Source organism: Pelodiscus sinensis, chromosome 18 (genome assembly GCF_049634645.1).
Source record: "Pelodiscus sinensis isolate JC-2024 chromosome 18, ASM4963464v1, whole genome shotgun sequence".
Taxonomy (NCBI): domain Eukaryota; kingdom Metazoa; phylum Chordata; order Testudines; family Trionychidae; genus Pelodiscus; species Pelodiscus sinensis.
In genome coordinates, this window is record NC_134728.1 from 8,082,835 (window position 1) to 8,102,130 (window position 19,296).

The 19,296-nt window shown below is 46.6% G+C and overlaps 1 protein-coding gene across 6 annotated transcripts in view; it reads right to left on the reverse strand.

The window, feature by feature from the left end:
* Positions 1 to 4,818: 4,818 nt before the first annotated feature.
* The window catches only part of SLCO4A1 (solute carrier organic anion transporter family member 4A1), a 67,273-nt gene continuing 52,795 nt past the window's right edge, over positions 4,819 to 19,296 (reverse strand). For all 6 annotated transcript variants that reach the window (XM_075901079.1, XM_075901080.1, XM_006126183.2 and 3 more), the window contains 8 exons: positions 14,483 to 14,637; positions 13,449 to 13,644; positions 12,872 to 12,955; positions 12,569 to 12,728; positions 10,749 to 10,921; positions 10,069 to 10,133; positions 8,919 to 9,067; positions 4,819 to 6,559 (listed from right to left, as the gene is read on the reverse strand). In XM_075901079.1, coding sequence (XP_075757194.1) covers positions 6,410 to 6,559; positions 8,919 to 9,067; positions 10,069 to 10,133; positions 10,749 to 10,921; positions 12,569 to 12,728; positions 12,872 to 12,955; positions 13,449 to 13,644; positions 14,483 to 14,637 — 1,132 coding nt within the window. In that variant the 3' untranslated portion in view covers positions 4,819 to 6,409. The remainder of the gene's footprint in view (positions 6,560 to 8,918; positions 9,068 to 10,068; positions 10,134 to 10,748; positions 10,922 to 12,568; positions 12,729 to 12,871; positions 12,956 to 13,448; positions 13,645 to 14,482; positions 14,638 to 19,296) is intronic.

Here is a 19,296-nt window from a genome sequence, read left to right on the forward strand (position 1 = left end):
TGTTTATGCTAATGAAGTGCGGGATATTTAAATCCCCGCTTCATTAGCACTTTCCACATGCCTAATTTACATCTTTCTGTTGACAGAGAGGTGTAGTCTAGACACAGCCCCAGTAAGGACTTAAGTCCTGAAATCTGGACTTCTCATTTATACTATGCTTGTATCTCCGTAATGCATCAAACTCAGGCCAGGTCTACACTAGACCTGGCAGTTCACCTTATGGGATGCAACTCCAGCTACGCAGAGTATGTAGCTGGAGTGGGCTTATTTTACATCCAGCGCGGCGGCGTCTCCACAGCGGGAGGCTGATGGCAGCAAACTCTGCAGTCAACTTCCTTTGCTTCTGACAAGAGCAGGAGAACCTGACGCTGGCTGCAGTGTCCTCTGAGTTTGATTTAGCAAGTCTTAACTAAACTCGCTAAATCGAACTCCAGAAAATCGACTGCAGCAGCATCAATCTTCTGCGGAGTGAAGGCTTGTCCTAAGAGCCAAACACTATGATACTGCAAAGCTGCTCTTCATTTTCCCATGAAATCTGAGTGGAGAGAAGCTGGAGAAGGGAACCTATTTTGATCTCGTAAACTACTTGACTGATACAAGAACGAAAAGGAACTGATGTGTTAAGTCTCATTTGAATCCATGACAAATACAATAATGGAATACCGTCGTTCGGGAGACTGCTGAGCCATGTATCAATGGGCCATCATTTAACCGTAGCCAAAATATAGAAACCTCCAAATATCTACCAGAAAATCAGCATCAGATCTTAAAACAATACATTGCAAACCATTCTAATTTAATATTTTATTTCCGTGCGTCCATACAAAAACAACACAGGCTTTTTTATTGTACATCCATACAATGGGATTTAAAGACATTTGCAACCTGATTGCCTTTGTGTCTATTAACGTAGCTGTGCTGTACATCATGCTCCACCAATGCCACACTTTCAACAGCCAAGAACCTGGAGAGGGCAGTGGGTCCCAACAAGACTGTTATTTGTCCTTGTCATCAAGAAGAAAAAGAGGAAGAGCAAGAGCCAAAATTTGGTCTAGCAGGTCTTAATTGTTAATGAAGGGGGGAGTCTACAGTTGAATCAAAGCATGTTGACCTTTACTTAACCCCTGCCCCGAAAAGTAGTTTAAAAATTCAAAGCTTTAATTTAACAAGATTTTTAAACCTCCTAAAGGATTCTAGATAAAGACAAGTGAAATAATGCCTAGCTCTAGCTCTGATCTAGCACTTTTCCTCATTAGATCTCAAAGTACTTTACAAAGCAGATCTGAATCATTAGACTCGTGGGAAAACTGAGAAATGCAGCAGTGAACTGACTTGCTCAAGGTAATTCTGCAGGCCGATAGTCACCATGGGCCATGAAACAAGGTATGTGTGTGGGGGGGGAGGGGCTCTGCACCCTATATGTATGGGGCTGAGGGCAGAAGGGACGGAGGACAAGGGCAGTTGTGCTCACATTCTCCCCCCTCTTCCTCTCCCGTGAAGATCCACAAATAGACTCTTGTTTGCTACACCTGTCCTTGACCTAAGGCTGTCCCAGCTTCTTTAATTTCCCCATGCATTTTGATTTTGGGGATCACTGTCCTTCTACCTGCTGCCTCAGCTAGTGATAAATGGTACCAAGAAACTGAGCAGTGTTGGGAGCTCAGTACTGTAAGATGAACCCTAAGAAGTTCAGAAGACCCAATTCTCATACCACCGAGAGCAGAAGAATGGCCATACTGGGTCAGACCAAAGATCTATGTAGCCCAATATCCTGTCTTTTGACAATGGCCAATGCCAGGTACCCCAGAGGGAGTGAACAGAACAGGTAACCATCAAATGATCCCTCTCCTGTCATCCATTTCCAGCCTCTGACAAACAGAGGTGAGGGACACCATCCTTGCCCATCCTGGCTAATAGCCATTGATGGACCTAACCTCCACGAATTTATCTAGCTCTTTGAACCCTATAAAATCCTGGTCTCACAACATCCCCGGCAAGGCTGGTCTCCATAATAGCCCACTGATCTGAGCTGGCATTGTAGTGTTCTTTTCCCCCAGAGGTACTAGACAGATGGCAGCAGTCCAGTGACAGAATGGACTTTCTCTGAAACAGGGTAAAGCCAATAGCTAAGAAGAGCTATTTGATTCTGAGCCGGATCCAATGCCCAATTAAGTCCAGGGGAGGCTTTCTTTTATCTTCAATCTGTGCTGGATCACATTTCCTAATCCTACCCATTCCCTGATTCCCGCTCGTGTGACCTTCCCGCATGAGGAAGAAAAGGAGAGTAGTTATGATAACCAAAGGTGTGGTGCATCACAGCTTCAACCTCTGCAGGCCCCTGGGCCAGGTGTGTGTGTGGGTCCAGCTCTGTCCTGGAAGGGGGCAGGGCCTCAGGCAGAAGGGGCAGGGCCAGGGAAGTCAACTGTCTGTGCTGACCAATCACGGTGCCTCACTCCAGTCCTCAGAACTGCCAAGAGCATGTGGTTCTGTGGGTGGTGAATTCAAGTCCTCTGGGCTCCGGTAGTGGCAGCAGTCAGGAGCTTTGGGCCTCTTTGAATTGCTTGGCCCCACGGCAACTGCTTCTACCCGCCCGACAACGGGCCTGACTTCAACCACCATGGCACTAAACAAGTAGTGTGTCCAGAGAGTGACTTAGCACCACCATTCTCACGGGCGTCATTCTTGTTATAGCTATGGACAGGTAAATTCATTCTGCATGCCCCCAAACGACGACACACGCCGAGTACCAGTCAAATAGTGCTTATATTTCTGTAACAGCATAGAAATACATACAAGATGCAGGAATGTCCTTTCAAATATCATGTGCACATACATACATTTTTTTATATACAAATGTTGCCCTAATACAGGGGTGGGCAAAAGGGCCCCTGCGGACCAGATCCGGCCTGCCAAGAGAGTTGATCCAGCCCGCGGAGGCCCTGCTGCTCAGCCCGCCCCCAGGCCAATCAGGGCTTGGGGGCAGGTGAAGCGTGTGAAGTCTCCTCCCGATCTTCAAGGGCCTCAGCACTTAAAGTCAACGGCCAGCTGAGAGTGGAGCTCCCTTGCAGGGTGGGGGCAGGAAGCAAGAGGCTTCCCATGCTCTCCCTCCCCAGGTCTTGATTGACCGGGGGCAACAGGGGGAGCGTGCGAAGTCTCCTCCCACCGCCAGGGTCACGGGTACCTAGAGGGAACTGCCAGCTCTTCAGAACAGCTGGTGGTTCTCTTGGGGGGGGGAAAGCGGAAGCAGAGACTTTGAGTGCTTCCCCACCCTACACCAATCGGGGTCTGTGGGTGGGAAAGCACGGAAATGTCCTAGCCCCTCCCCTTCTGCCTCAGGCCCCACCCCTTTAGGGCAGTCCGGGGCCACTTGAAAAATTTCTGAAGTGGTCCCAGGTCAAAAATTATGACCCATCCCTGCCCTAATAGGAACATTATTTTTTTTTTTTTGCTGTTGAATTAAAATCAAGGATTTTCAATCCCCCATCAACATAATAAAACACCATTCTTTTTTTGCTCTGGAAACAATACATTCAAATAAATTTCATTTTATAAACACTAGTAAAGGATCAGTGATATACAGAAAGGCTTCTAAGTTCATAAATACTTTATACACAAAGTAGATTCCCAGAATAAATTTATGCAACTCCCAGTTCTAGCTGCTTGTACCCCCAGTGCGTATGATGTACCGGAGTGTCAGACTCTGGTAGATAGTGGTTGTCTTGCTCACAAGTGCCTGAGAAAACTGTTGACAGTCACGAAGATCTGCTTAGTATTTGTGTGTGGTCAGGGTTAGAGTTTTTGAGCCTAGTCATGGCCTTTAAATCACTCTGAGGGGAGCAAAATGAGTGTGTTTTCACAATACAGGGTATCGAGCAGCAGAGAGAGGGAAGCCTTGCCCAGAATACTGTTCTGCAAGGGTCTGTATGCACCAGTGATGAAAGGTTATCCCATCAGTCAGGGATGCTTCAGCAGCCTTATGTCTCCTGTAAAGAGCTCGCCTTCCAGAAAGTCAGTGTTCAGCAGGAGTTACCATGCTACGATCCCAGAGATGTTGCAGTGTTTCCTGAAACTAGTTATTTTCTCCCAGGGTAGGTGCACATGGCACTTGACAACAAGACTCGCAGCCCAGGATGACAGCTATAAATGCTGCTGAATAGACAGGGCTTTGAAATTGCAGCTCAGGTTGGAGCCGCTGGAACTGTGGGTGGGATAAAGGGGCAGATTTCAGGGTCCATGCTCCAGCCCAGACCACAGTTTCATGTCTGGACTCAGACTGTGTTTAAGGGTGCTGGCTGTTCTTGGAAATGTTTAAACCTTTGAGGAAAAAAACGAAAAGCCAACTTTTCAGCCTTGACCCTTTTACAAAACCATAAATAGAAAAATATACAAAGTATCTTCAAAACCTTTCTAAATATTTTCTAGCAAACATCAAATGTCGGTTAAACAGCTCGATAGTGGTTGTCCATTAATTCTTCACTACAACTTTATCCAGTGTAAGGATTTCAGGGGCCTGTATCTCCTGAGAGAGGCCTCAATCCAAGTATGGAATTTTGACTTGCCTTTTTCACCAGTGCAACTATTTGACAACCCAAATAATATGATCTGGCCACCTGCATGATTCCAGGGGCGCAGGTGAGACCAACACCCATAAATCTGGCTATCTGATGCTGAAAATCCATTGCTTGTTCTCGCCAACCACTTATGGCCAATCCCGCAGGGCATGTTTAAAGGGCATTTTTGAAAATATGGCCCAGTGCTTTTCCAAACAATGGGTCAGATCATCACCTGGTGCAAATCAATGTTGTTCCATGAGCTATGGTTATTTGTCCCACCTGGTGAATCTTTTCATTAGCTTCCTACAATAAAGTCGATCGCTATGTTTGGTTTCTCTTGAAACTAGCAGTGTAAGAAAAATTAAATTATTTCTGATTTTTCGGTGTACTTAAAAGCAATGTCCCTAACTCGCAGACCAAACAAACCATTGCATAGATCCATATCTTACATGCTTCTGTGTCAAAACAACACAACATCTAATGCACAAGGACAACAAATAGTCCAATTGCCTTTACAGTCCATTACAAAATGTGTCCAGCTTAACACAATGTATAAGAAAAGCAGATTGTAACTATACTGCAAACCCACAGGGGCTGATATAAAAATGCTTGGGTAGTGTGTTAAAAATAGCCAGTGGAGTTCAAGTTTCTATAGTATGTTCTATGTGATCTACCCATGAACATCCCGGGTAATCCCTGATCTCAAACACGTCTTATGATCGCAATTAAATGTTCTATAACTGAACTGCACACAGATACAACGCTGTGTGTGCTGCTGCAACACAAGTCACTGGTTTTGCTCCTTGCTTTGCATATACAGGTTGAATCTCTCTAGTCTGATTACAGCCATCAGTCCTGGCTCTCAGCATTCTGTGCTGTTGTTTAGCTCTAATTTACTCCTAAATGTCTTCTAAGAGCCCAGCAAGCAGTGGAAGGGTCATGCTACTAGACAATATTGACCTGCCGTGGGTTGGCAAATTCTCTGGTTCAGCACCCGTCAGGTACTGAGGGTTCAGAACTAGAGGTTCAACCTGTAGTAGTTTAAGTGCTAACTTCCTTTGCAGTGCAAATTAACATGTGGCCAGACCTCCCAACAAGAGGGGAGGTGGGGAAGGGACAGGCCTCCCAGTGCTAAGGGCGGGGGAAACCACGCTCCAGTTGGCACTGGGGGCTGGCGTGGTGCACTCTGGGTGGTGCTCCAGAGGAACTGTCCCAGGCCCCGCCCCTTCTGCTCAAGGCGAAGCCTGGCCCTCTGCCACATCTTATCCAGTGGCCCACGGATGAGGCTAGGCAGTTCATCAGACTTAACACGTCTGAACACAAGTGCTTTGCTAGCGATGGCTCTAACGTATGTGTTACAGGCCAGATTCTCAGCAGAAGTTAATGGAGCCAGTTTACACCAGCTGAGAATTTGGTCTCACGCTGCTCCTCTAGCTTCTTTAGTGTGGTTCAGGTTTGTTACAAGAGTGCTACTAAGCTATGGGTAGCCCTTTTTTAGATCAAGCAAAACAAAGGGTCTGGCATCAGTGTATAGATCCTCATAAGCAGAGCCCTGCAATTCCGCAGATATCCAGCTGTGCCTACAGATGCCCATAGATCATTTTTGCAGATGCAGATGTGGCTACGGATACAAATTGTGTATCTGCGCAGGTCTCTACTCATTTGGATCCAAGTACATACCCTCTCCTGTTCTTCTGCCATTCAGAAAACATTATGCCAACCCAGAACTTATTTAAAATACCCTTTTAAAAAAACAAAAGTGTAACGCAATAGTAATAATAGTAACCATAAGACATCACACATCCTGCCATGGTATTTCGGAGGCTGGGAGAAAATTCCTTGCAGTATTTTCAGTGCTATGCAGCAGCTTGGGTCTGGAGTGGGGATTTGTTTTCTTGGAGGTCACATTTTCCATTTTCTAATGCAGTTGAGCTCCCGGGCTGGGATTCTGGGGGTGGAGGCTTGTAAAGTAAGCAGGCCAGCAGAAAGAAGACTGTTCCAGCCACCTGTAACCATCAAGACATCCTCCATTACTTTGAATACCCAACATGATTCTAGTTTATTTAAAAACACAGGGCCAGGTCCTCTACTGATGTAAACCAGCACAGCAACCATGAAATGAGGGGCGTTGTTGGCGCCAACAGAGCTATGCTGGTGAACAGCACCCTGCTTGCTTCCCAGATCCACATCAAAAGAGCTTGAAACACGTTCTGAGGTTATTCATAAAGACAATTTGGATGTGGGTGCTCCATGCAGGAGGGTTTCGCTGGATTACAAAGACAAGGAAGAGATCAGTTGGGAAACCAGAGCAGTATGTGACGTTGGGAACAGGTCCCAGTTGGTGCTGGGCAGGTGTACATGCCTAGTTGTTCGGAATGTGCATGAAAGCTCAAGGAGCATCACACTACTCTGCACAGTTCCCTTGAATGTGCAGAAGCAGCAAAACAAGATTGCACCCAGGTGAGGCCCTACTGCCTTTCTGGAGATGCTCTTGCTACCACATGAGCAGTGCTTAGCAGGAGGCAAATGACAAACAAAAGTTCATGACATGACACACACAGTTCACAGTCATGCTCTGTAGTCCCAGGCTGGGGATGGGAGGGGGCGGGATTCATCCACACCAGACAATGATGATCAGATCCAGCTACCAACTTCACACATGGTCCCCCCACCGTCATCTAACAGACTGGCCCCAGACCCTCCACTGAAACTGCCGCACTGTCAGGCAAGTTCAGCTTGGAATCTGAATTTGGCAGTCATGGCCTATCATCACACAGCACCAAACCCTGCATGCAGAAACCACCCTGGCTAGAACTGTGCCATTATTTTGGAAACAAACTGGCTTTCTTGCAGCTGGAATTTGCTTTTCAATGAAGTACTGTTTGGATGCGGGGGGAGGGTCTGCTCTTTACCTGGTTCTTGAGAATTATGGCTGATTCCCTTCAAAAGTCTTCTACTTGTGAGACTGTGAATAAACCAGGGGGCAATTCCATGGCTTAGAAGGCCTCGTGGTCACCTGTAGGTATGTTGGGTGAGTAGCTGGGGGAAGACTGGATCGTGGACTTTACAGCCCTGCATGCCAAGCAGGGGAGCTGACTGAACTGCCAGGCCCCTGGGCAAAGGGTGTGTGGGGAGGGGGGTGGGAAGTGGCTCTTTCCATGAGCGTGACTGAGGGTGAAAGGAGCAGGCCTGAGGGCAGCCAGACCTCAGCACTGCCCGGACTGTGCCACGCCACCCCCAACCAGCCAGCTCTTAGCGCTGCCCAGACCGCGCCACTGAAGGCTCTGGCTGCAATTTAAAGGGACCTGGGCCCTTTTGAATCACTGGACCTTGGGGCAGCTGCCCCCTCCATCCCCACCCTCCTCATGTCAGAACTCCAAGAGGCTGGGGCTAGATTCTCTGATCACCTCACTCCAGGACAGTAGTGCACTGGGACCAGGGAGGGATGCTTCAGCCATTTAAAACACCTAAGAAAATAAGAACACAAGAACGGCCACACTGGGTCAGACCAAAGGTCCATCCAGCCCAGTATCCTGTCTGCCCACAGTGGCCAAAGCCAGGTGCCCCAGAGGGAATGAACCGAACAGGTTATGATCAAGCCATCTCTCTCCTGCCATCCATCTCCAGCCTCTGACAAACAGAGGCTAGGGACACCATTCCTTCCCCATCCTGGCTAATAGCCATTAATGGACCTAACCTCCATGAACTTATCTAGCTCTTTTTTAAACTCTGTTATAGTCCTAGCCTGAACAACCTCCTCAGGCAAGGAGTTCCACAGGTTGACTGTGAGCTGTGTGGTGAAGAACTTCCTTTTATTTGTTTTAAATCTGCTGCCCATTAATTTAATTTGATGGCCCCTATTTCTTATATTATGGGAACAAGTAATAACTTTTTCTCAGTGCAGCCTAGAAATATTCACCTGCTCACAACGTTTTTGAGCAGTGATCAAAGAACAGCTATTTACTCTTGTGATCTGAGACTCTTTCGCTAGAAGTCTGCATTTATATACATCGTGCCTCTTCTAGAGTGAGCGATTTTAACATGATATAGGTGTTGTGGAGTTTTTCCCCTAAAACTTTAGAGGACAAATGTTTAGCTTGGAAAATAACATGGAGTCAAGAGAATGGTGCCACCCGGTCAGTTGCTAAAGTGTGAATCATAATAAATGGAACATTTGCATGCAGTGGCAAGCACGTTGCTGTGTTTTCACACCAACAGTTGCATGACGATAGGATTTATGTTGCAATCAGAACAACGGAACAGATGTTTCCAAAATTCCGCCACAGTTGGTGCTGCTTATCTAACCAATCCTAAGCAAAAAACCCGGGCCAGGAGAGGTGAATATGAAATATTATTGGGCATCACCTTGTAGACAACTCCAGCAATCAGAGTGTATCGACTCATGGCGAAGTTCTGGTAAACGTAGCAAGAACCTTGTTCTCCACATTGGTCCTGCCACACCAGACACGACAGATCAATCATTGAGCCGAATGCAATGGGACCGGGAATGCTTCCTGCACGAAGATGGAACAAAACATCAGGTTATATAACGTCTCGCTCTCCTCCTCAAGGTAGCCCAAAGCACTTTTGAAACAAGGGGGAAGGGAGTTTGCAGGTACGGTTGCTGAGTAAGCTAACGCCAAGGAGTCTTGTGGCAACTTAAAGACTTAACAGATTTATTTCATTATCAGCTTTTGTGGGTAAAAGTTTCACATCTGACAAAGTGGTTTTTAACCATGAAAGCTGATGCCCTAATAAATCTGTTAGTCTTAAAGGAAACCTCATTGTTTTTGTGGATACAGATTCACATGGCTCCCCTATGAGACTTCATCTGACACAGCAATCCTTATGGTGGGGATTTTCAAAAGAGCCTAGAGGAGTTAGGGACCCAAACCCTGCTGGATTTCAGTAGGAGTTAGGTGATTAATGCCCAAAAGCTCTTTTGAAAATCCCAGCCTATGAATTCAGCAATGACTAATGTACTTATCTAGGGCCTGGGACAGCATAACCTGTTTTTTTCCTGGAATGAGCAATTGCCCACTGCTATTCTTTACTCCTTTGGAAACATGTTACAGGAGTTTTAGTTTTCCCTCTGACAGCCAGCATAGCATAACGAGATCTCATTTCAGTGCATGACACTTATAAGAGTTCAAATTCCCCTCACCGGTAGGCCCTAACGGAACTGTTGGTGTCCTTGAGCCTGACTTTACCAACTTCAAGCTAATGATACTGTATGAAGCTTTGCTATTCCACATTACGTTATCTCTAGAGTTGGGCGAGCTATTTGCAATGAACAATATGGCTGCAAAATTGAGTTCTTTTCTCCTGCTCGCAAGTTATGTGCAGACAGGATGGAATGTTTGTGAATGGTGCAGGCAGGTGAGAGAAAACATCCTTCCCTCAAACGTCACATTTCCCTACACTTACACGAGCTGCATTTGGCCCTTAGACACTCCTGCGAGCAAGGTTTTATAAATACAACAGGAAAGACATACACATTCATGCCATACTCTACCTAAAGTCCTTACTACAATCCACTGGATTCCGAGAGCAAATGATTTCTGTCGGTCGGAGACACACCTAGAGGACACAAAGTTAGCATTTAAAAATGCTGACATAAAGCAACAGCAGCTTCCCAGCAGCATAGATACGAGCCTCTCCACAGCCCATAATACCATCTAACAGTGGACTCTGCTGATAAAGGGATCTATTTTCAGCCAGAATGTGGCTCATTTTCCCCTTTTTGTGGGCATAATGTGTACCACCAATATTTGTGTCCACACTTTTGGGCAGTAGTGCAAATCTGGGTATTTGCCTGTCTGTCTACCTCACTGAGGGCCAGGCCTGTTGACGGGGGGAGGGGCAAAGGGGACATTTGCCCCAGGGCCTGGTTATTCAAAGGGGCCCAGAGCTTCAGGCTGCTGCTGCTACTACTGCAGCTGCTGGAGCCCTGGGCACCTTTGAATTGCAGCGGGAGCACCAGAGTACTGCTCCGTATGGCTTTGAGGGCTGGGGAGGACCAAGTGCCGCAGTCCAGGAGGCGCTAAGGGAGCTCACAACTGGACATTGAGAACTGGGCCATTTTTATCAGGCCCCGGACTCAGCCCCAAATGCTCAGCTACAATGAAAACATATTTCATTACTTCTGGCTGAAACGGGGGCTTTGTATGGCAACAAGAAGGTTTTGCTGCTTACCGTAGAGTTGCAGTCAGAGCAGGAATACTGCTGAGGAATGTAAAGAAAATCACAACGAACATGAAACACAGAAGGAGGTTCCTTCTGTCACAAGAGGAAGTGCATTTTCCTGCTCTTGCCTGGGCAGAACCCACGGGACCATTCTCCAGGATACAGCTACAGTTGTGGTAAACCTGGGAAACAAACACCTAGTAAATTTCCCAAAGAGGCAGCGTTTCTACAGTTGTCATTTGGGCCATGACTACAATTGCACATGGCGAATCCCAACAGAGCAGCTGGTTTTACAGATGTTGGTTTGCTCCTGGAGCAGAGTAAGGCAACTGTACTAGGGCCAAGAATTTGGCCTGATGCCTGTTTCCAGTGGCGATATTATCACATCAGGTGTCAATGAACTTCACAAGCTTGCACTGAACTCTGGCAACATTAGTTATTGTACAGTGTGAATAACCTCAGACATGCTCTCCCCTATGTGCACAAAATATTAATAGGAAGGTGAGAGCACATAATGGGACAAACTCTGCTCTGAAAATAAGATGACGACGAAGTGCGTTTTGCCCACGAAATCTTGATACTTTATATATTTGTAACAAAATACAGGACTATGTAGCACTTTAAAGACTAACAAGATGGTTTATTATATGATGAACTTTTGTGGGCCAGACCCACTTCCTCAGATCAAATAGTGGAAGAAAATTGTCACAACCATATATACCAAAGGATACAATTAAAAAAATGAAATTACATGAAAAGGACAAATCAAATTTCAGCACAGAAGGGGGATGGGGTCTCTAAGGTGACACTGGATGATTCATTTTAAAGTTACAGACTAACACGGCTACCCCGCTGAAACGTTCTAAAAACAGGAATTATGTGCACACAATGGGACAAATTCAGTTCCCATTGACACCTGTGGAAATCCAGAGTTCGGTTCAGTTATGAAAAAAATATAGGCTTGAAAGTAGATGATGATTTCTGACCACGAGAGGGGTAAAGTTCAGGAACAGCTTTTTAAGGGGGTTAGTGAGGGCAAAAACTTTACTGGTTTCAAGACCAAGTTTGATACATTTATGGAGGAGTTGGCATAATGAGACTGCTCCCAGTAGCAACTGCTCCAGCCCAAATATCAGGCTGGAGATGGGAAACCAGATGGGGAGGGCTCTGAGTTTCTACAGTGATGTCTCTCTCAGGTGTCTGGATGACTGCTCTCACCAACATATTCAGGGTCTAATTGATTACTATATTTGGGGTCTGGAAGGAATTTTCCCCAGGACAGACTGGCAGAGATGATGGGGAAGGTTTGCCTCCTCTCCAGCATGGGGCACATACTGGTTTGAACTGAAGTAAATTGTGGATTTCCTGTAACTACAGTTCTTTAAATCATGATGAGAGGACTCCAGAAACTCAGCCAGAGATTAGGATCTATTACAGAAGTGGGCAGGTGAGATTTTGTGGCCAGCAACATGCTGGCTATAAAATCTATGAATCTGACTTAGGCAAGGTTTACACCAGTGCAGCTGAGGGCAGGTGCATGGAATATAGTTTCTAGATCCTTCTGGAAGAACATTTGGAATGTCGGACTCCAAAATGGAACACCAGAACTAGATCAGTGCAGAGCTGCAGACGCACTCACAGAGCACTTATATCTCAGTTGGGGGACAAATCCTATGAGTGGGGGGTCCTTCTCCTGTTCATCTCCACTTCGAAACAACACTCAAAACCCGAATAAACCGATTGGAACCTCTTTGAGGCAGATCAGAATTTATTAAGAAGTATGTGCTAAGTAATGTTCCTTGTGAACACGTGGGTGCTCCAAACCGTACCTTCTTGCCACTGTCGAGGACTGAGAACTTTTTGCACCCTGCGTGGCAGGGAGAGTAATACAGGATGCCATCGCTTCCACAAACTGGACTGTAGGTCTCCCTTAAACAGCCACATTCCGTGTTGCATGCTGCTGTCAGGTTTAGGCTGCTTTTCAGTATGCTAAAGGGAATATTGAAGTAGTGAGCAGTCCGGGTTGCCAACTTTTTGACCGAATAAAACCGAGCACCCTTGCCCCGCCCCTTCTCCGCTCACTTCATTCTCGTTCCCCTCTTGCTCCCCCTCCCCCACCCACCGTCACTCACTCATTCATTTTCTCCAATCCGGGGAGGGCTGTGGAGTGTCCCTTTTCAATCGGGTGTTCATTTGAAAAATGGACATCTGGCAACCTGGTGGAATAAGAGGAGAGCAAAGGGGGTGTGAGAAGATGCTAAGGATGCTGGAAGGTGCTCGACTGTGTTTACTCATACATGTGGAACATGCTAGAAGGTTGGCCTTGCAACCATGCAGCTGTGATATTATTCTTCATTGCATAAATATTAGACTCAATGTTAATTACTCAGGCTTTGTCTATAGTACCACAAGCCGCTGACCTAAGTTACACAACTTCAGCTACATGAATAACGTCGCTGAAGTCAACTTCCTTAGGTCTGCTTACCACAGTGAGGTTAATAACCAATGCTCTCCTATCAGCTCTGCTTACTCTTCTCATACCAGAGTCGATGGGAGAGCACTCTATACTAGACACGATAAATCGAGCCCTGCTGGATTGATCGCTGCCCATCGATCCAGCCTGTAGTGAAGACTTGCCCTCAGATTTATCCTTGTGTTTCTGTGCCACCACAACACATGACTGAGAAGAATGGATATTGTTAGCATTACCTTCGCTCGTATCCCTGCGTTACTCCCGCCATCGGCATGTTAGGGCACTGAATGAAAAATATGAAAATAGCCAGGAGACTTGTCACTGTGCAAAGTAAACACAACTTGATGATTCCTGAACAGCGAAGCTTAAATTTATTCACGATGAATCCACCCAGGAATGTTCCTACTCCCCCTGCTGGTACGACAAGATAACCTAGAAAAAAATGTGTAAGTGTCAGGAATGGAGTTTCTATTGGTCTGAGTAAATAAACAGCAGTTGGCACAATTGAAACTCCTTCTGTGCTACTGGTTTCCTAGTATGCTGGTTTCCCGAGAGGAATTTATAGGGTTTTAAGGAAAGGAAAGGAATCCTTTTTTTCCCCTTAGTAGCACCTTTGAAAGCCTAGCCCCAAATCTGAGAAAATAAGGAAATATTTTCTGCATACAGTATAGCTCTGCTCTGAAAAATGACTTTCCAAGAAGAGGATTATAGGGTTCTATGATTATTGTATCCTGTTCAATTCAAATCAAAATGTGCTTCATTTACCAATATAAATGTGTGTGTATGTTTTCTAACTAGCACGCCTGCAAGCTCAGCCTGGGATCTCACAGTGAAGCTGGGTGCTTTCCAGCTGCATGTTGCCAGTAATACAGGTTTTGCAGCTCAGCAGCTCTGCTCATTTGCACCTGAGTAATACTTGGACACAACTACTGACTGTTCTCTTGATAGTGCACAGAAAGGAACAAACTGCAGCGCATTCTGTGGTGGTCTGGCAGGACCAACATATGTAAAAGCTAGATAAACATTTCCCACTGAAGTTAGCAGACAGAACACTGACTGCACACAGCGCGCAGGTCTGCTGGATTTGACGGTGCTATTTATAGCTAAGACTACAGCCACATTTTACATGATGCACAGTGTAATTACTGCATTCGGGTCACGATTGCCTTTGGCTCGGATGAAAGAGATCATTTGCTTGCTCATGAGATTTTAGCATTTTTATACTATCTACGATTGCCAAGGGGGCACTGCCAAGAATCCGTTTTCTTACCAAACAAGGTAGCAGCTTCAGAGGCACTCAAACTAAATTGTGACTCAAGGAACTTGGGCCCAAAAGTAGACATTCCTGCAATGAGCGTGGCTTCAGTTGCTCCAGCTAAACAGAGGAAGATGAAAGTGGGGTTCTTCAGAAGGAGCAAGACTGACCTGTGGAATCCAAGAGGCATACATAAAAGACAAATGTGAAATAGCATAGGGTGGAGGCACTTTTATTTCATCGCTGTCTCTTTGAAGCTAAGGCAGGGGTGGGCAATACTTCTTGATGGGGGGGCTTAGGGTCAAGGGCTGCACTTTTCTACAGTGGAGGTGTGGGGACTGGGATGGAGGTTGGGTGCAGATGGGAGCTCGGGGTAGGGAACTGGGGTGCAGGAGAGGGTGTGGGGTCTAAGAGGGAGTTTGGGTGAAGGACTGGGTTGTGACCTGGGGCAGGGCACTGGGGGGCAGGATCTGGGTGCGGGTATGGATTCAGAAGAGGATTCTGACTTGGGGGAGAGATGTAGGAAGCGGTGCAGGGTCTGGGAGGGAGTAGTGACCTGGGGAGGGGGGATGCAGAGGGTTTGGGTGGTGACCTGGGGCAGGGAGTTAGGAAGCGGGAGGGGCTGGGATGGCAGAGGCAGGCTCTGGCCAGGAGGCACTTACCTTAGGTGGCTCCCAGCCAGCAGCCCAACAGGACTCTGAGGCAGGATCCCTGCCTGCTGCAGCCCCAAGATGCTCCCTCCTGCTAACTGCTCCCTCCATGTGCCTCTCTGCTCCGCACACTGGGAAGGGAGGGGGCCTTCACCTGCTGCCCCCAGCCCAGTCATTGCATCTCCCATTGGCCAGAAACTGGCCAGTGTGAGCTGCAATGATTGGGCAGAGGCAGGGGCAGCGTGCAACGCCCCCCCCCCCCCCCCCCAAGAGGCACGTAGTGCCTAGAGAAAGCAGACAGCCATTTTGAGCAACCTGGGGCTGCGACAGGCAGAGAGCTGCCTTGGGATTCTGGCAGGGTGGGCAGCAGGCCGGATCTGGCCCACGAACTGAATCTTGCCTGCCCCTGATCTAAGGGATAGATGGGGATTTTAGATTCATCCTTCCGTAAGAGTGGGAATAGCTGCACTTCCTTAGAAGAAAAAGAAAGGAAACAGTTGCGGCGGCTCTTTAAAAATCAGCCTGCTTCTCCCCTCAAGCTGATCCAGCCATGAGGTCCCTCTCTCAGCACTCCCTCTCCAACGCTGGGTGAGAAGTATTGGGTGAACACTGTCAGGCAGCATCCTCTGTAAGCAGCCTCCTCCCTTGGAAGTGGACAATCTTTACTTTGCCCACTGAATTTGATCAGCATTGTAGGGGTTTCTCAGGGTTCCTCACCTTGCCTATTCATGAAGACGATTTCCCTAGCTGAACACCTTGATTGCACCTGCTGACTTTGGTATGCATGTGTTGGGCCCACCTATCTGATGGTTGCACAAGCAAACAGGGACTAGCATATTCCAAATGGGTGTTGCGTGTACAATCACTGACATCTCAAGAACAACGGAAGTTGGGTCTGGCAGACACAAATGGTGGGATCACAAATTCTGGGGGTGTAATTTAGATGGTGAGTTTTGAAAATTCAGGGCTTGTCTCTGCAAGGTGTTGACTGTTTTCAATTCCCATTCAAGGCACTGAAATCTGAGGGTGCTCAGTGCCTTTCCAAACTGGGTCTGAATTGAAGGACAACATATTAGTAAATATCCTTTTAGGTCCTGATTCTGCTAGCTAATGAATACAGTCAATTCTCATTACGGTTTATGGAAGTTATACCAGTAAACAGTGATTTGAATCTTAGTAACCCAAACCTGGACCAGGTGATTGGGGCTAAGAAATAAAGCAGTGTTTCATGCCAGCACTCCTGTGTTTGTGAAAGTAGTAGGAGCAGGGAAGGAACATATAACCAATACCTTGTCATCCTACTACAGAGCATCAATCAGCCCCAGCAAGACAAACTGAGGCAGAGTTTAAGTTTAACTAGTATGGTTAGCAAATACATTTTCCTTGCGACTAACTGGGATTTACCGGTGGAAAACAGACATCCCAAACCATTTGCCCTGTGCTATAGAGATGACCCCCAATTTACGACCGCCCGACTTATGATCCCCCCATATTTATTACCATTTTTTTCATGTGAGATAGCTCCTAAACCCCCCCAATTTATGTCCGCAGCTCGCATTTATGACGGTGTACAACACAGATTCTATGTGTCATCCCAAAACAGGAAACGTACAAGGTCAGTCAGAATCGCCAGTCTGCAGCTGCTGCTTGAACTGCGCACGTCTCCGCCACATTGGTCTTCACTTTTTAGTTATTTTTGTGTATTATGTGAACTATTTAGACTAGTTTTCTTCCATTTCCGAGGTCATTTTGGTATTTTTAGGGTATAAAATGGATTTCCAGGAATGGAACCGCCATTTATTACATTGCGCCGATGGGAAATAAAGGTTCGACTTATGACGGCTTGACATACAATGGTTCTCAAGGAACCAATTAGGCCGTAAGTGTGGGGGTCACCTGTATTTCTGCAGAAAGATGATCCAATAAGTGATCCTTCTCTTGGATACAGAAAAAGCCTCAGGCTTGCTGGACAGTCTCAGTTCTTCTTCCCTGTCTTGGATATTGAATTAGAAAATCTATGTTGCTTTCGGGGGATTTGTTTTTCTTTGGTAAGTGGCTTAAAATTCTGTCATCTACTCTATATCAGCGTACCCCCATGGCTCCCTTTTCAATGTATGATGGGTAATGGAAAGTCCTGCCAGTAGCAGTTTGGAACAAACTGTCTCTCTCTGGAATGATAACAAGTGATGTCCTCAGCAGAGCTCGCCAGACATACAGCTGATGTGTGTGTGTTTCATGTAAAAAATCACTTGACAATTGTTTACAGCTTTGGTAGCAATGTGATATGGGGACAAACCTATTGCCATGCGACTCAACATCAAAACTGTCTGTCAAAACTTTTGATGGACACCAGGCAGGTGGGCAGGCCAACATCCAGCTGCCGCCTAGTGCTTCTCAGCTCCTCGGATAGCTGGTTCCCAGGGCTGTCTGCTCCGGTTCCCTGAGCAGCAGCCATTCCATGCTACCTGACTCCTCGGAAGCTGAAAAATTCCATTTCAATTCTCCTCAAATGGAAGTTTTCATCCAATGATACATTTCAAATTGCTCCCTTTTGATCCTGCATTGAGATTTTCCCCTTCCCAAACAAACCAAAAGATTTTCAGTGGGAGGGAAATTCTGTTTCTGGCCAGGTCTAATGTGGAGTCTCTGCATCACACATTCAGGCTGTGTCTACACTGGCATGAATTTCCAGAACTGCTTAAAACGGAATACTATTCCGTTTTCAGTTTTTCCGGAAAAGGAGCGTCTACATTGGCAGGCTGCTTTTCCGGAAAAGCCCTTTTTCCGGAAAAGCGTCTGTGGCCAGTGTAGACGCGCTTTTCCGGAAAAGAGCCCCGATCGCCATTTTCGCGATCGGGGCTTTTTTCCGGAAAAGACTACTGGGCTGTCTACACTGGCCCTTTTCCAGATCAGTGTTCCGGAATAAGGACTTATGCCCGAGCGGGAGCAGAATAGTTTTTCCGGAATAGCGGCTGATTTTGTACAGTAGAGCATCGTTGCTTTTCCGGAAATTCAAGGGCCAGTGTAGACAGCTCGCAGCTTATTCCGGAAAAGCGGCTGATTTTCCGGAATAAGTGGCCCAGTGTAGACACAGCCTCAGGGTGTTTAGATATTCCTAAGTTACTATCTATCTCTGTGTCGTACATGATTGCTACATACCCAAACAACCAAGGGGGAAAAAAAGAAAGAAACCCCCCCCCCAAAACCCTATAATGTAATTTCATGGGACTCTATTGCAACCATTCTAATTGTTAAAATAAGTTTTAGTACTTGAATATTCTTCCAGAGATGACCTAATCTCCCCACCCCTTTGCCAATTATTTCCCTAAACTGTAACATGAAAGAAATTAACCTGCATGACTTCATTTTATTTGAAAGCACAATACCTAATCCCTGGACTAGAAAACATGTGACTGGTTGTGTTTTCTGTGTGACTGCTCCCGTCTTCTACACTCAAGAGAAAACAAAGCAGTAGGACATCACAGGAAAGCCATTTCTGACTGCAGAGCAAAGAGTAGAGGCCAGATCCTCAACTGGTGTAAAGCAAGGTCGCTCCAGTGATGCTATTTGTGGATCTGCTTCATCTTCGATTACTTGCACATCGAGGGACTGGTCCTGACAAGAAGCATCCAGTACAAAATCTTTTGGACCCAGTGCAATTTCTGCACATCTCCTGAGAAATCCTGCACATCTCCAGCTCTTGAATTTACTGGGAGCTAAGGAAACTCACCAACTCCCAGGGATAAGCCCTGCTATATACTAAGGTTTGATCCTGCAACCCTCACCCAGATGGGTAACCCTTTCACATAGTCATGGTGGCTTAACTAAGGCCACAAGCAGCATTAATTCACCTGTGCAGAATAGGGACAGTGATAGGGATGTAAGCAACTAGTCTCTCCCCCCCCCCCTTGCTACCTCTATCAGAGAGAGGCAGCAAGTGGGAGGAGCAGGAGCAGGAGCTGGTGCTGGGGGGAGCCGGCTTTAAAGCTGGTTCCCCCTAGCACCATCTCTGCGGGGAGCAGGGGAGATAGAGGCACAGAGGGAAATGGCGCGAGTGGGGACTGAAGCAGTCTCTGCTCGCACCGATTCTGTTATGATTCTGCTTTTGAAATGTACAAGAGCCCTGGCGAATGTACAAGAGCCCTGCCGTGGCTCTTGTACAATTCAAAGGCTGAGGAA